Consider the following 18011-nt stretch of genomic DNA (forward strand, 5'->3'; position numbering starts at 1 on the left):
TCCACTGCAGACCTTTTGCCAGTTCAAATTGGTCTCTATCTTCAACGAGTCTCAATTAGTAAACTTACTAATGTGACTCATTCCTATCTCCCAGCCCCTATAATCTTTCCTTTTAGTTACAGAATCACACATACTCTGAGATCATCTGGTCCACTGGACTCATTTTACAGTTTTAGAACCCAAGTTCAGATGGTCAGTCTGGCTAGCATTCTTCTCACCAAGTCACAGCAATTTTTCCTCATCAGTATTTACACCTCATCTTCCATACCCAGAATTTTCTAAAAATGTCTAGCAACTTTAGAGTCAGATGTCAATCCTGAGCTAAAAACATTTTTTATGAAGAGAATGCCTTACAAGCGAAGCCAATTGGCTGTATTTGCTGAGGAAGCACAATTTCAAATTTTTTCTCATAAATGTTCATGAAAAAGAAAATGTATTTCATGTTTAGCTTCTTTCCTCAGACTAGTCTCTGGTAATAAAGATGTGCTCATCTCTGGCTTATTTTCCAATTTAAAAAATAACAAACACGAAGTAACAGACAAACCTAAAGAGAATCCAATTAATTTCAGGACTAATGGGCAATTTCATTTCTAATTAAGATGCAGTGGCATCCTAATTAAAATTCCCTGGCAATGACAGACTGCTAACTTGGCTGTATTGGGGGGCTGGGGGAGGACAAGGGAAAAGGGTGGCAAATGGGACATGGCAAGGCAAAGGTAAGGTGCAATGACAGGATCGTTCTTTGCTATGTAATTAAAATCTTTACCACTGTATGGCAGACTGGACCTAATTATGGAATTGCTATTTACATAGTTTTAATTAATTCATCCTCACTTGGCAGTACCATATAGAGAGAAAAGTAAAGACTCCCATTGCTCAACTTCAGAATAGGAAGCAGACAGCATTAAGTCAAGTTCAGGACCATGGTTGTTGTAGGTGCTTTGACAAGAAATGATGATTACTAGAGGCAGGGGGAGGAGAGGGGGAGAAAGGTGGTGAAAGGAGGGCTCTGAAGACAACAAAGGAGTAACGGTATTTGTGTTGCCTAGCCCTCCCAATAGCAATGCTTTCTGAAATGAAAAACCAACCTTGGTCCCCTAAATCTTGGGTCTCTTTTCTTCCAAAGAATCAAGGTTTTCCTTGGAGGGGCCAGCCACACCAGAAAAGAAACACAAATGAAAGCAAGTTCTAACTTCTAGTGACTTATCTATTGAATAGGCACAATTTTAGAATATAACATTTTGTAACCAGGAAAATAACTTTTTCCTCCCAGAAAAGGTCCACTGAGAGGAGCATCTAGGACATTGTATAAAGGCAGAAAGGGCAGAATAAAGGCTATCCTCCATGAGCTATTGAAGTGAGAACTGAAAAATTAAAAATTAATTTAGATTGTCTTCTTTCAGCAGAAATGGGAAGATGGCATCTCCCATTCTGCAAAATTACCAGCTTCTTCACTGGGAAGACATTTGAAAAGTTTAAAGTGAAAACATGGCAGGTGAACATGCCAAAACTTTAGAAACTCATTTTACGTAAATAAATAGTATCTTTCCTGTCTGGGCTTTTACAAAGTTTAAAGAAACATCTTTACTAAAAATCCCTACTTAATTCAATTTAAAAGGGAAGGTGTTCTTGATCCAAAAAAAAAAAAAAAAATAGCTAGTTTTCATGTTATCGCTATGGAAATTCAATCTGATTAGAACCATTTTTCCCCCTATATGAAGTCATAATATTTACAACTCAGTTGGATGTTTCCTTGGGAGCAGGTGGTGATATTTTAGGAGTGTTTTAAATAAGGAATGGTATGGTACTATGTTTAGTTTATTTTTAAGGGGGACAGTGAAAAGAATGGTGAGAAAATGATGCACTAAGACTCCGTACCCAAAGTTCTCTTTTTCAGAGCCTAAATCTGTGAACTTTCCCAAAAGAGAAAGAGGAAATAGTACCTCACCTGATACAAACCAACCTGAAGAATAAAAAGCATTTCATAGAACCTCAAGCCTTTTAAAGTTCCTCCAAAATGCCATTACAGTCCACCCTACAGGACAGAGTCCCCCAGAGGTACCACTTGAGGTTTCACAGGTCACCACCCCGCATTAACTCCTGAAGATAGATGGTGTTCATGTGATAGGCTGCCATCCAATCGGAGTGTCTCTTGGCGTTCCAGCTATAGGACTGCGAAGCCGCCGCATAGTATTCCTGCCAGGCCCAGTAGCAAGATCTCCAGTAATCCTCGTAACTCTGAGGATTGGTGGGGAACACCGGAGGTTGCTCCCCAGCATGATCGCACCAGCTCTCTTCCTGAGGCTCCCACTGCAGCTGGTGGGGTGCCCGCTTGGGAACGCTTTTCCTGCTGCGCTTTGAGGTCTGGTTAGATCCATCCTCCCTCCCAAGGGCCTTCATAGGGATATGAAGAACCTCCTGGCTTTCCTCCACACTCGGGGTTTCACTTCGATTCAAAGGATGATCAGGAGAAGCATGGCCAGTCATGGAGGCTAGCTCACTCTCTCTCACCTGGTTGTCAGAAGAGCCTTCTAAACATGACTTGTTCCCTTTGCTCTGGGACGATGCTCGTGAGCAGCCGGAATCGCTATCACTCGCTGAATCTTCTGAGCGGCCACTGCTCACCAATGCCCGGGGGCTCTCTTGAGTGTGTCTCCATTTCAATAAACCATTTTGGGGCTGCAGTGCCTGCTCTCCAGGACCAGTGTAGTGCCTGATGATCTCTACATGCTTCTCCAGTCCCTCCTTAATGTAATGTTCATAATCCTCCACCAATTCTGAAAAAGTCTCTATGCAGGGTTGCTGGATCTTAAAGGAAGATAGACAAGGGATCTTGGGGAGTGTCGCAAGTGAAGCTTCTCTGGCCTGGTTCTGAAAGATGTTGGAACTTTCAACAGGGGTCTGAATGTAGTTCTCTACTGGATCTTTCAATTGTGTGGTGTAGCCTAGCCCCCTGGAGAGCTCTGCTTTTTCTCTGGTTCCATACTCTGAATGGCTTCTCCCTGGGTGTTTCTGCTTGGGAACTTTCTTTGATTTGACCATTCCTGTAGGACCTGACGCTGTCTGGGATAGAGCCATATGGCTACTCTGAGCTTTCTGTGCCTGTATGATCCGATCTGGTTTCTGAATGGTTTTAGGGGGTTGGATGGGTGCATTAACTGAGCCAACTGTAGACACGGCAGCTTTGACTTCGACATCCCAATCCAAACATTCTTCCATCAGGCCAGGAGGAATTGGATCTACATGACAGAAAAAGGAAAGCATTAATATTTTTCTAATACTCCTATCCTTGCATAATATTACACTATGGGCTTCAGGGGTTTTAAGAACACTTTTCTTATGAACTGCTCTTGGAGTAGAGCAGACAATCTCCTTCCTCAGCAGAAGTATTTCCATCTGGTGGAAGGATCAAAAGTTTCTGAAAGGGTGTTGAGAATTTTTTCCCAGAAACAGGACTTGTACTCCCCACAACTGCTGACCTACTGAGAATTCAATTAAATTCAACAAGCATCTACAATATGCAAAACATTATTTTGGGGATATAGAGAATGATATATTCCTGTTTCCAATTTTAAAACCTAATTGCAGAGAAGAGGGAAGGATGGGCAAGTGCAAAAGATCTACCAGGAAGAGGGAATGTTAAACTATGTGTGCCTTTGACCCAGTAATATCACTACTAAGGTATATACCTCAAAGCAGTCCAAGAAAGAGGGGGAAAAATCCTTGTATGCAAAAAGTATTTACAGTAGTTCTTTCTGTAGTATCAAAAAATTGAAAACTGTTGGAGTGCCCTTTAACCAGAGAATGCTGAACAAGTTGTATGTATATACATGTACATGAGAGAAAACCACTATTCTGCGAAAAATAATGAAGAAGATGGTTTTAAAGAAACCTGGGAAAACTTGAATGAAATGATGCAGAATGAAGTAGAATGAAGAAGAATTTACACAGTAACAGCAATACTGCAAAGACAAACCAGTTTGGGGATGAAAAAAAAAATGTAATTTGAAAGTAAAATAAGATTTGATTCAGAAGAGGGAATGATCAATGCATAGGAGAAGTACTATGAATAAAATGAACTAGGTCTTAAAAGAAGGGAAGATGTCCACAGATGAATAGAAGGAAAGGGGATGCAAGAAGAGAGTACCATTCCAGATTCAGAAAGATAGTTTGAGCAAAGGCAAGGAGACAGAAAAGGAAGAGATTATTAGATAATAAGATTAGAAAATTGAAAGCAGTTCAAGATGACTAGAATGCTGACTATGTAAAGAAGAAAGGAACAGAAATGGGATTAGAGCTGGATTATGCTGGGCCTGGAACACCAGGATCAACAGTTAATACTTTAACCAAAGGGAATAAGAAGGCCCTCCAAAAACTACTCTGAATCCCCTAAAGATGACATTATTATTCTAACAGGTAAGAAAGGCTTCATTTAAGTTCAGCTTAAACACTGGAAGTGCCACAAAAAAAAAAAAAGCATAAAAACCATGTTACAAAAAATGTGAACAGGGAATTGCAGCCCCACTGTTTAGATAGTCCAGGGGTCTCTCCTCCTACAAAGAAACATGCTAACAGTCAATTCTGCTTTTCCACATTAAAAATAACGAAGCCCTTACACTGAGTCCTTGGCTCAGCTACATCCTCACTGCTGATGCCCCCACGTACTTTCAGGGGACTCCTTTACATTTTGAACCCTTGTATCTAAACACCATAACCTAAGTTCGTGACACTCCCCGTGTACCTCTTTTGCCTGCCAAACTCCTCTACCCACACCATCTCTGGTCCTTTTGTCCCTTGTCTTCTAACTTGAATTTTTCTTGATTTCTCTCTTGGCTGACACTTTCTTAGACTGTGGATTTCTTCCCCCCAATAGCTCCAGTACCTACCTGCTTCTCCCTGCCTAAGGTGATTTCCTCAAACTTGATCAATGATTCTCCCAACTTAAAAGTCCTTGCCAACTCCAAACCTTGTCTACCCCAGGCTGCCAGGCTTCTCCCAGCTATTCTATTGACACCTAAATCTCATAGAAATAACACATCCACAAAGACTTCTCCATATCCTCAAAGATCTACTCTGGTTATTACATGCTGAAAGATTCCAATTTGACACCTTCAAGCTCTTTATCATGCTATTCCCTTCAGCCAGCCCTTAAAAAAATGAATATTTATTCTAACACAATTTCCACAAAAGGGGGCTATGCTAGCCACTTCTCTGGAAGTAACATACAAATATGAAAAGTTAGTATTTTTAAAGCCCTCTACATACACACTAATCAAAGTAGATTATACAACATACAATGAACTTCCCAAGGAAGACCATGTTGTCATTTTGCCTCTGGAACCAAAATTGAAGACTTGACCAACTATATAATGTTAATTGATAACAATTGCTTGTCTTCTCAAAGAGAAAAGTGGGGAGGGAGAGAGAAGGAGGAATGGGAGAAGGAGAGAATTACACTTGTTTTGTTTGATAATTGTTTTTTAAAAATTATTACATATAACTGGGGAATAAATATTTAATGAAATACATAAAATGTATTTTTAAAAACTATATACTATTAAGTGAAAATGACATGTAACTGGGTAATTAATATTTAATGAAATAGATATATTTATAAAACTATATACTGTTAAGTGTGGAGTTAAGATTTTTTTTTAAAGAAATAAATTTTTCCAGATATATTAATCCTGATTAATATATTAAGCCCTACATCCTAAATATTTAGTTGATTAAAAAATAAAGTTTTAAAGTTATCTTTCATTCATTCACCTGTGAAATTCAACACATTAAATATGATCTTTCATGAGAGACAACTTTCCTCTAAAACTTCTAAAATACTGTTTCTTCTAGTATTTTCGCATTCTACATTAGTTATTTGTATGAATATTTTCTCTTTCCTATTACATCTCAGGCTTCATGAAGACAAGGGTCATATCTTTTAACAGCCCTCTAAGTATACAAACAAAAAGTTATTATTCACCCCCATAAATTAAAGCAGAACTAATATAGTAATCTTATATATCTTGTAGTGGGTAGATCTTCAACAAATTTCTGATAACACAAACTATACCTGGCAAACAGAGGAGGTTAAGATTACATTTCTGGGCAATTGTCATCATCATATTTTCTTCCTCTCCCCGGCAACAATAGGTTACAGCTAGCCCCAAAGTACCTAAAACAGAAAGGTGTAAAATTACACACGTATCTAGATATGAATGATACCTGCAATTCCAACTATCTCATATGGACCCTTTCCTCAAATAAAGTAAACCATATTTTTTTGTTTTGTTTTGTCTTTTACCAAAACGTCCAGCTCTGCCAATCCGATGCATGTACGTTTCCCAGTCCAATGGCACATCCAAATTTACAACCAGATTCACCTTCTCAGCATCAATCCCACGTGAAGTCTCAAAATGAATAAGATAGCAGTTGTTTACTAAATAATGTTCCCTCGTATTATTTCAAAATGTACATTGTAATTTCCACCCAAAAAAAAAAAATCTATACTACTTTGGCACAACCACAGATGAAGAGCCAAATTAAGGACAGAAGTGTATTTGGAAGGATGGATGAAGATAAATGTGTTTTCTAAAAACTTCATGTGATGTAGAAAAAGTACCTGACTTGTATTTAAGTTCCAACTCCTACACTTAACTATATAACTTTGGGAGTCTTTTGAAACTCATATATACGCTATCATTATGTGAACTATTATTGCTTTAGCTTTAAGAAAGAGACAAATACCAAAGCCATTTTAAGAAACCCATTCCACAGAGCTGGAAGGAGGCTAGGCTTTCTTCTGGTATCTTCTCAATACACGCACATAAAATATACTAAATCTGTACATTTGAGAACTAGAACATGTGTCAAGATGTATTAGTCATCCAGAGTGAACAGGAAGCTTACCAAATCTGTTGAAATAAGGACTCTGCAATGGAACTGCTTCAGTTTGGCCATAGCATCAAGACGTTGATTTTGATTCATACTACCTGAAGAGATCCAGGAACATCAAATGTTTTATAAACTCTTTAAAAGCGCTGGTACTGCTGCATTTTGCTATCATTCAAAAATACATCAGAAATAGCAACTCCGACAATTTTAAATAATCTATTTTGAAACTTCACTATCTATGATTTCATTAATATAGCTAAGTCCTCCAACTGTTGAAAATTCTGGTCCCTTCAAATTTTTGCACATTTTTGATAAACTGATAGAACTTATCTGATGATAAGGCTCTCCCAAATTGAGCTAAGCTGGTCTCTAGAGATCAGTAAATGGGTCCATATTGAATCTTATTTGGAAGGACCTGCCAATGCTTGTGTTGCCACTAGCATAGCTTTCAAGAACCCACAATGAGGCATGAGAAAGATTCCAGTTTTTCTTCAAATTTCTTCCACACTTAAAATGAAAATAGCTAGAGGCTTTAGAGGTTTACAAAGCATTTTACTAGAATTATCTAATCTCCACTTTACAGATGAGGAAACTAAGGCTAAGAAACGTTAAGTAACACACACAGCTGGTTAAAGTGCCTGAAGCCAGACTTCAGATTCCAGCTCTACCAACTATCTAGCTGCCACGTGATATGACACTGAAATAAGTTTCTCTGAATATGATTCTTAAGGAGCTACAAGAGGAATAAGCCTCTTAGAACATGGCTTTAAAATAATAGAAATCTTTTAAGTCCTCACAATTCACACTCGCAATACTCTCTACTTACTGATATTTTCAACAAAAATGTACATATTACATAATAAATGTTCCAACAACGATGATGAAACACATTGGAGAGAGGCTCTCAAATAGCTGGGCTTAAGGCTCCATTTTCCACCATGTATGAGCTGTATGAAGTCACCACATCTTTGAGCTTGTTTTCTCTATAAAGCAGGGACGACACTGAACTACTACCTAACTTCTCCCCCCCCTCCCAAAGGGTCTTATAAGATAAAATGAGACTAATGTATGTAAATCACTTTGTTGCCACATAAGGCATCATAACCGCAAATACGAGCGCCTATCCTGATTCCAATGAAGCTTTAACACAACATTATACTTTGTACATTTTGGAAGATTTTTCTGACTCAAATTTAAAATGTTTTTCTATCAGAAAACATTTTGTCCGCAACAGCTATTAGGTAAAACTATGGCTGAGTCACATAAAAGAAAATCTCAGTTAACTTATTTGCTATCTGAAAAAAAAATAGCACAAATAATTCATTCCTACTAGTCCAAAAGAGATAATTTTAACTACATGAAAGGAAATGGCAAATTCTTTTATCTCCCATAAAATAATAACCCACTCTATTCTGTGGACATCACAAACACAAATCCCACAAAGATAATATTCTAACTGAAACAATATTTTGGGCTACTTTGAAATTACAGAAAAATTGGGGGAAATCCCTTTTTTTAAAAAGGATCACAGTAAAATTTAAATAGCAATTCTTTATTCAGAAGTTACTCATTGGCTGTCTCAAAATCCCAAGACTACATCTGACATACCATTTCTTCCTTCTTCCTTTGGGAACTTCATTCCAAGGTGGTATTACAAAGGTTAAAAGAAGAACCATTTACCTGAAATGCACTCAGCAGGAAAGCCCTTGGATGACAAGATATCAGCCAAATGCTGGGCTCTAGGGAAAAACAATATAGATAACTCAAATCTTATGATTATAGAATCCAAAAAAACTTTCAGATTCCCAGGAATATCCTTCTCATTAACCTGGCATCCCAATATTAAATTATATTACCTGCTATGTAAATTAGAGAAGACCAAAGCTTGATTAAATGGAATTCTACTGAATAATTCTTGCAAGTGTTGAGTCTTTTCTTCAAAAATCTTATGAGGCAAAGGATGTGAATTCACCACTTTGTAATACTGCTTCAACCCTATGCAAAAAAAAAAATTAAGAATCATCAGGATAGAACGAACAGGCATCATGCCATATGTCAAGAATTATTACAAGGGCTATAACAGATGTATGCTAACAACTGCCAATGGGGGGAAAACTATCAGAATATCATCAACTTAATAATACGCCAATGGACATTATCTAAAACCTAGACATACCAATAAGACTTGGGTCACTGGAATTCAGCCTTACAAATGTGGGGTCTCTCATGTACCTCGTCAAAGCACTGGCCAAGAATTCAGGATAGGTAGCTGATACTGCCAGCATCTGTTTGTTGGCAGGCAGAGAGGAATAAATCCAACTGAAGAATAACAAAAGAAAAATGAACAGTCTGGAGATATTTAACAAAAGCATCCCATGGAAAAGAAAGTGAAAGATATTTATACATATTGTTTTAGTGGTAAATCCAGTTGTTTTTCTTACTTTATTTGTTCCTGGAAGCTTCCTTCTTCTAGTAGTTTATCTGCCTCATCAAGAATAAAAAGACGGATACTGGCTGTGTTCAAGTAGTCAAGTTCTATTAATTGTTTAATTCTGCCTATGTTTCAGAAAAAAAAAAAAAAACACTAAATAATAGTGAAGAACCAACTATGTATAAAACATTTAAGCATTATGCACACGTGTTATGTACATGTACACACACACAAAATATTCCCCTAATTTCCTTCCCCAGCTTTTATTCAAAATCTTGTATGTAGTCAGTCAATAAGTCAAAATGGAAATGAGGCTATGAATTTTAATTAACTCATTTTAAATAGTACTTATAGTGCCTATTCAACATCTAATAAACATCTATCTACTGCATGCAATATACCTTCTCATGTTGTGAAAAAGGCATATGGCTAGAGGCTGGATTTCAGAGTTTAAGGACTTAGATTCATATCCTGCCTCTAAGATAGACTGGCAGTGTGACCTTGGCAGGTCACTTAGCTTCTTTAGATTATGAGCTGCAGGGCCACTGCCAGGCTGCAATGGTCAAAGGACCTCCATCTCCCAGAATTCTGTGTTAAGGAAATCACATATACAGTTTTCTCCTGCCTGTCCCACCCTGCCCTCCCCAAACAAGTACCACAACACTATAAGGGATGGGGACAAAGGAAAAAAAAATCTGCCTTCAGGAAACTTCAACTAGGTCTGGGATGTCAACATAAAATTAGACATATTCCCTCCTAGGAATTCCCATTTCATCAATATTTTAGAAGGATAAACTACCAACTCCTGGCTGCCTTGCAAATTAAGATTATCTACATCACAGAGATTAAAAATTAACAGTTGTAAACTGGAAGGCCTGCCAGAAAGTAGCTAATCTTTCACACTGTCTGTGGAACCGTTTTACCTCAGATAACATTTATCATTTATTCTCAGAATCTCAATTTAAGAGGACTGTTTAATTCTCAGAATCACAGATTTAGATTATGGACCTCAGGGTCATCTGGTCCATTCTCCTCCTTTTACAGATAAAGTCAGAAAAAGTTATATGACTCATCATCCAATATTGCACAGGCAGTAAATTGCAAAGCCAGGATTAGAATCCAGGTTCTCCTAACTCCAAAATCTGCCAGTGTTCCCAATGTACTGTTTTCTTATTTGCTTAGTGCCTGTCCCTGCTTTAATGCTGCTGGCACTGACTATTAAAAGGACAACCTTTCCCCATTTTGGAATATCCCATGTTCATGCTGAGGAAAAGTAGTTCATTCAGTCTCTAAAAGTCACAGTCGGCAATGGCACAAACTTACCAGGAGACCCAACAGCAATATGGCATTTTTTAAGTCTGGTCTTGTCTTGAGATAAAGGCGTCCCTCCAATAAATACATGGCATTCTAAACCTTCCATCTTGATGCCAATGGCTGTGATAACAGAATGGATCTGCACAGCAATCTCTCTTGTAGGAGCTAAGATCAAGATCTGGAGGGTGGGGGAAAGAGAGGAGAAGAAATCAATTCTCTTTTCAGAATAATTTTTATGGGAGGGAGAAAAAAGCCCCGCATGGCTCCAAGCGCCCCGGTCCCCACCACCTGTCCCATCCCAGATGGCAGCACTATTTCCCCAAGATGGCAGTCTAGGAGGGATATCAGCAAGTCAAACCAAGTGAGGTGAGACCCGCCTTTAAGGGGTCTGATTCGGGGTATGGGGAGGTGGGGGGTGGGGAAGAGGAGGGCATGGCAAGGCCTCGGGCAAGGGCTGCCACTCCCATAGGCAGGACTCTCTGGCTGAAGCTCACCTGTGTGGCCAGGTTTTCGAGGATCAGCGAATCTAGAGCCACGGTGGAGAATACGCAGGTTTTCCCAGTGCCAGACTTGGCCTGAACGATTAAATCTGAGAGGAAGGAAAGCCAGGCTGCCAGTTACTGTCAGGTACACCGGGCGGTCTGAACGCACGCACCCCCCTTCCGTTTGACTGCAAGCTCCCTGAAGGCAGGAGCTCTGCTGCCTTCCGGGGTTCTCCCGGCTAATGACTATGTTATTGATTTATAAGATTATGGGGTTCAAACAAGAGCTCCCCCATGCCAAAAAGTTAGGTCATCATTCAGAAAGCCACGTGCACCGGGCAGACAAGGGCCCTGACCCTGAGAAGACGGATTGGGGGGTGGAGGGGATCCCCCTGTATTTGGATTCAACGGTGCGGGCCCCGGGCCTTACCCAGGCCGCAGCGGCCCAATGGAATGGCTTTGAGCTGCACCGGCGAGGGCCGCTCGAAGCCTGCCGCCCGCAGCCCCTCCAGCACCGGCCGCGATAGCAGCAACGACCCGAAGTCCGCCGGTTCGGCCAGCAGCACGTCCCCGGTACGCGCCCGCGGGCCTCCCACATCGTGAGCCGTACGCAGGCTCCGGCCTTGCCCGGGTTCCCCCGGATCCAAAGGGTCGGGCCCTGGGGCTAGCCCCGCCACCATCACGCCGCCACGAGTATTAGCCGTCGCTGCAGCAGCCGCCGCAGCCATGCCGCCCACAACCGTCGCCGGATCTCGCGAGAGCAGCGGGGCGGGGCGCAGAGATAGCCGCGCGAGGAAAGAGAAACAACTTTATTGACAAGCCGTCCAGAGCGGATACGGACAGTCGAGGCAGGCCTGGTAATAGTGGGAGAATGGGAGAGTGGGAGGGGCGGAGAGACGGAGGGACGAAGAGAGGGAGAGTAAAAGCCAATAGAGAGGCTGGAGTAAAGAGCGAGAGAGAGAGAGAGGCGGGATCAAAAGAGACTAGAAATCAAGGGCGGGCCGGAGGGGCGAGTCAAAGTGGAAGGAGGGTGGGGCCCGTAGGGGAGGAGGTCCTAAGTGTGGTGCCGCCTGCCAGCAGAGGGCGCCACCGGCTCACACTTTGGTGTGTCGCTCTGGGATTCCTGGGCGAGGCTCCTCTCCTTTTTCCCCTTCCCCCACCCCTCCCCTGGTGACTTGGGTACGGGAGGAGTCATGCAGCCCAGCCCCCGGCCCAAGAGGGTAGGTCAGCCAGGTCCCTCGAGTCTACTGGGGGCTTCCCCGCGCTTGGAAATCTCCGGGGGACGCAACGGCTGGAACCAACGAAGCCTCTTTTCAGACCCTCCCCCTCTCTCTCTGCGCTCAGCTCGCCCCGCCCCCGACATCCGGGCTATTGTTGTCCTGACGTCACGGCCGAAAACATTGTAGACGTCATAGCGTCATCACAAAGACGCAGCGAGCGCCTAGGTCCCTGAAGTCTTAGGTCCAACCGATCTTAGCTCGATTATTTTTCAAAAATAATTGAACCTCCAGCTTTGTATTATCAGGCGCTTACTATGTGCCAGGGACTGGGAAAACAAAAGGAGGCAAAAGACAATGCCCGCCCTCTAGGAGCTTCCAGTCTAAAGAGATATTCGTAAAGCGCTTAGCACTACCTGGCACATAGTAGGCGGTTAATAAGGTTTCTTCCGTACTTGGCCGTGCCGAAGGAAAAAATCAGGCAAAAATAACTCCCAGGGGTTAGCCTCTGACGATGTATGCAACATTCTGCCCCTGGAGTTCCCCACCCTCGGCCAAGAAAAACCTATTTCCCACAATGATTCACTGTCCACCACATGGGTTACAGAGGAATCGGACTTGCAGAAAGGAAAGGGACTTGGTCAAGGTCACACAAGTTAGCGATCAGCCTGGCTGGAAACTGGACCAAAGTCCGCCGACAGACACCGTTTCAACGAAGCTAGTTTGCCCTCGTTGTTCTGTGGGTCTGTAAGCCAGTATCCCCTCCCTCCTAACGAGATGGTTTCCGACCCATCTATTGATATTCTGTTTGTTCCCAAATGCAACAGGCACGTATTAAATGCTTACTATGGGTTGATACTGTCCTAAAAATAGAAGCAAAAATAAAGACAACTCCTGTCCCCAAGAAGCTTACTTTCCAGTGAAGGAAGACAATAATAGGTCAATAAGAAGTTATTAAAAATCTTTCTTTGTGCTGGACACTGTGCTAAGCCCTGAAGAAGAAAATAAAGGCAAAAGGCAGTCTGCCTTCAAGGAGCTCACAGTCTAACGGGAGAAAGACAAGCAAACAACAGTATTCAAACGAGATATTGGCTAAGTTGGAGATAATCTACAGAGGGCAGACACTTGCATTAAGGGGGATGGGGAAAAGCTTCTTGAAGAAAGTGGAACTATAGCTGAGATTTAAAGGAAGCTGGAAGGCAGAGATGAAGAGGCAGAAAATTCCTGGAATGAAGGACGGCCAGGGAAAATTTCTGGAGGCAGAAGTGTCTGGATCACAGACTATGTGCAAGGTGGTAAAGTGCAAGGAGATTGGAAAATTAGGAAGGAGCCAGGTTGTAAAAAGGCTCTAAAAGCCAGATAAAGGGTTTTATATTTTATCCTGAAGGTGCTAGATAGCCACTAGAGTTTATTGACTGGAGGAGTCACATGGTCAGACCTGCTTTTTGAGGAGATAAATTTGACAGCTGAAGGAAAAATGGACTGGAGGGGAGAGAGCCTTAAGGAACAGAGCTCCAGGTGTGAGATGATGACGACCTGCCCCAAGGTAGTGACAATATCAGAACAGAGCAGGTGCTATACATGAGAGATGTTATGAAGGTCAAACCAACAGAACTTAGTAATGGACTGAATGGATGGGGAGAGTTATGGGAGAGAGAAAAGGGATAAGAATATATTACTTTAGTTTTAAACCGGGTTTCTGAAAGCATGGTGCTAACTTCCACAATAACAGGAATGTTAGGAAGAGGAAAAAGTTTGAGAGGGAGATATTGTTTAGTTTTGTACATGTGTTTGAAATAATTACAGGACACCTAGTTTGAGATTCCATCAGGCAGTTGGAAATGGAAGTCTGGAGATCAGAAGAAATTGGATGGGTAAATTTTAGAATCAGCAGCATAGAAATGATCATTGAATTGATGAGAGTTGATTAAATGACCAAGTCATAAGATGAAGAAGAGAGGAGAGACGGAGACCTGTTGAGTGACTCAGATGAAGCTCTAGCAAAGGAGAAGGAATGATCAGATAGGTAGGAGGAGACCAGGAAACAGTAGTGTCATGAAAACCTAGAGAGAATAAAGTGGTAAGAAGAAATGATGATCAAAAATGTCAAAGGCAGCAATGGTTAAGAAGGATGAGAACTGAGAGAAGACCTATTAATAGATCATCAGATTTGGCCAGTAGGAGAGCATTAGTAACTCTAAAAATGGAGTCCCAAAATGAATTTGGGAATCAGAGATTTAATGAGAATTAAAAGAATGTTCTGACCTCGAGTCATAGAATTGATTGGAATGAGAGGAGTAAAAGTTGGTAGCAGGAAAAGATTAAAAGAGTGGAATTAATTTCAGCCTGGAATACGGTATTAGATGAATTTTGCTATATGAACCCTTTAACTAGGCATTAAAAGATCTTTGGTAGGGAGGAGCTAGCCACTAATCTCTATGGTAAAGTCCCGAATTCAGCAGCAGAGAGTCACTCAGCAAGGGGAAAAAAAATCAGTGAACCAATCACACCCAGAAGAGATAATATGACAGTGGAGAAAGTGATATTCATTAAAGATCTTACTGTCAGTAGGAGAAGGTACATGAAGAACAGGTGTGAATAACTAGGAAATATGCAGGAAGGAACTCATATATAGGAACACGTGTGTGGTAAGGACAAGTCACATCTTCAGTCCTGCTAGATCACACTTCTACTCTCCATTCCATCATCTCTTTTGACCAGGATATCTATATTTAACTGAATGTGCTCTCTCCACGGGTCTTATTTTGACTAAGCTACTCTCTGCTATTATATGTTGGTTTTCAGAGCCTTTAGGGCTATATAGTGGGAATAAAGCAGATGATATGACCTACTTGGAAAGGAAGGGACTGTTCAGAGTCTCTTAGTGCAGAGTTGAGGTCAACAAGCCACCATTCTGAGCCAGAAAGCCAGCAACAGTTTCAGATTAAGTGTATTCTTTTGATTGTCTTTCTCCAGATATTAATTCCCAGGGACTCTCTCTGATTTGGGATTAGAAATTCTTTTAGCTCCCATTGAATTTCTGATGTCAAGCTATGCCACCAAAAACCATTAAGGAACTCACCTCAATCCAATACAAATTTAATTGAGGCAATATAAATCTCCATTATGTGTATACACACACACACACACACACACACACACACACACACACAAATAAACCTAGGGGCAAGAATAAAAGGGCTTCAGGAAGCCAGGGACTATGCCTTTGCTTGTTTATGTTTCTGACTTTATTATCTATATCTGTCAGCAAAAAACAAACAAACCAATTTCCTGCTCTGTAGCATTCTGACCATCACAAAAGTAACACTGAGAGAGATATTTATTAAGCTCCTACAGCATTGTGCTAGGCACTGAGGATAATAGTACAAAGAATAAAACAATCCCTACTCAAAAAGAATTTACATTCCAATGGGGAAAACAATTACACATATAATCAAATACAGAATGAATATATATATATATATATGAATATGTATTCATATATATGTATATAGAAGAAATACAAAGTAGCTAAACACATGATATTTTGGAAGAGAAGACACTAGCATCTGGGAATATTAGGAAAAGTTTCATGAAGCAGATGGTACTTGATCTGAGTCTTAAAGGAAGAGAGGAATTCTGGAAAATGGAAGAGAAGAGAAATTGTGTTCTGAAAAAAGGCGGACACGGACATGGGGGGAAATTACACCAAATGAGCTATCATCAGTAAGTTTTTCATCTTGAGTTTTTCTAGTTGCTTTAATGAGCTTGTATTGATCCTTTCACCAGATGGATACTCCTTAACAGGTATTAGCCAAATATGACAAAAATCATCTATTTTTAAAACTAAAATGTCGTAATGAAGTGACAGACAGAATCAGCCGTAGGTAATAAGAATTCATTAGACTGATATTGTTAGGCAAGGCACCTCATGGGCATGTATGTCAGGTATGTGAGGTATGCTGGGCACACCCTAATGTTTCAAATAGAATTGATAAGTTGTCTTTCATTTTTAAAGTTAAGGTGTTATTTTTAAATATTAAGTTTTTGATTATTTGTCTTGATGAATTCAAGATCCTTTGTGAATAAGTAATCAATAAATTTTTACCTTGAAAAATTTTCCTGTTGTTATCAAATATTATTGTTTTATAAGAAATGATCAGTAGCATGATTTCAGAAATGCCTGCAGAGACTTAACATGAACTATTGGTAAGTGAAGTAAATAGAACCAAGTGAATATTGTGCACAGCAACAACAAGATTATTCGATGATCAATTCTGATTGATGTGGCTCTTTTCAACAGAGAGGTGATTCAGACCAATTCCAATAGACTTGTGATGGAGAGAGCAATTTGCATCCAGAGAGAGAAATATGGAGACTGAATGTGGATGATAATATAATCTTTTCACCTTTTTGTTGTTGTTTGCTTGCTTTTCATTTTCTTTCTCTTTTTTTTTTCATTTGATCTTATTTCTCTTGTGCAGTATGATAATTATAGAAATGTGTATAGGAGAATTGTACATTTTTGACATATATTGGACTACTTGCTGTCTAAGGGAAAGAGTAGGGAGAAAGGAGGGAAAAAATTTGGAACCCAAGGTTTTGCAAGGGTGAATGTTGAAAATTATGCATATGTTTTGAAAATAAAAAGTTTTGATAAAATATATTGGATTGCTTGCTATCTAGGGGAAAGGATGGGGAAAGAGAGGGAGAAAAAAAATTGAAACAAAATTTTACAAGGATGACTGTTCCATATATTTTGAAAATAAAGAGCTAATTTTTTTTATTCTTAGCTGCACACGTTAATACAATGTTCTGACTACACCTATGCTGTCCTTCTAAGAGAATAAAAGTAACACATTTAGTATTTAGATGACACAGTGATAAAGTGCTGAGCCTCGAGTTCAGAAAGATTCATCTTCTTGAATTCAAATCTGGACTTAGATACTTACTACTTCTGTGATCTTGGGCAGATCACGTAATCCTGTTTGCCTCAGTTTCCTCATCTGTAAAATGATCTAGAGAACACCATACCACACCAGTATCTTTACCTAAGAAAACCCCAAATGGAGGTCACAAAGAGTTGGACATAACTGAAATGACCCAACCACAAAATTTAGTATTAGGCATCATTTGATTTGATGCAAATGGTATAGAGAGGAGGCAGAAGAGGAATAATGGCCTGAACTCTCTAGGACTCTAACTAGCAGTGTAGTTCATAGAGATTTGCCTGATCATGTTTTAGAGAAATCTGACTGTGGTCTTCTCCACCCTTCTCCACCCAATTCTTCCTTCTATCCCAGAGACTGATTTGATTAATTGCCCCGATTAAGCACTAAAGCCTGATCCTTTGGGGAGCAAGGCGTCAAGTTTGCTTTTCTCCTTGTGAGAATTGGCTGGGCCTTATTCATTCTAATCCAGGCAGCATAATAAATAACCTGCCCCCTTTGGCAAGGAGTTTATTACAGACTGATGGGATATTTAACAATAACTGGGGGCCCCATGATTTATTAGGTAGGAAGGTTCACAGCGTCTCTGAAGATGGAGAATGTAGAATTTAATTGATAAAGTGGCTGTCAGTAGCAATGAGACGTGCTCAATAGAATCTGCATTTAAGTGTTTTTCATTGGAGCTGTCAGGAAGAGTTTTTGTTAATCATATTCTGTTCCTGGAGAT

General features: G+C 40.3%; 1 protein-coding gene across 1 annotated transcript; it reads right to left on the reverse strand.

The window, feature by feature from the left end:
* Positions 1–1800: 1800 nt before the first annotated feature.
* On the reverse strand, positions 1801–12444 carry DDX20 (DEAD-box helicase 20). The gene is made up of 11 exons (XM_051993024.1): positions 11549–12444; positions 11131–11225; positions 10646–10814; positions 9333–9447; positions 9068–9210; positions 8748–8886; positions 8572–8630; positions 6907–6989; positions 6302–6407; positions 6071–6172; positions 1801–3239 (listed from the first exon to the last, which is right to left on the reverse strand). Exons 1-11 carry the CDS (start codon positions 11844–11846, stop codon positions 2074–2076), a joined length of 2475 nt encoding a protein of 824 aa, XP_051848984.1. The 5' UTR covers positions 11847–12444; the 3' UTR covers positions 1801–2073.
* Between the last annotated feature and the right edge of the window lie 5567 nt (positions 12445–18011).

The sequence above is a fragment of the Antechinus flavipes genome, chromosome 4, assembly GCF_016432865.1.
Source record: "Antechinus flavipes isolate AdamAnt ecotype Samford, QLD, Australia chromosome 4, AdamAnt_v2, whole genome shotgun sequence".
Taxonomy (NCBI): Eukaryota; Metazoa; Chordata; class Mammalia; order Dasyuromorphia; family Dasyuridae; genus Antechinus; species Antechinus flavipes.

Excerpts from the sequence above, each read along its gene's own strand:
- DDX20 (XM_051993024.1), bottom strand. The coding sequence starts at position 11,846 with ATGGCTGCGGCGGCTGCTGCAGCGACGGCTAATACTCGTGGCGGCGTG. Across the intron at positions 10,815-11,130 it reads TCGAAAACCTGGCCACACAG|ATCTTGATCTTAGCTCCTAC; the intron begins GTGAGCTTCAGC and ends CCCACCCTCCAG. Across the intron at positions 3,240-6,070 it reads TAACCTCCTCTGTTTGCCAG|ATCCAATTCCTCCTGGCCTG; the intron begins GTATAGTTTGTG and ends TCTGTCATGTAG.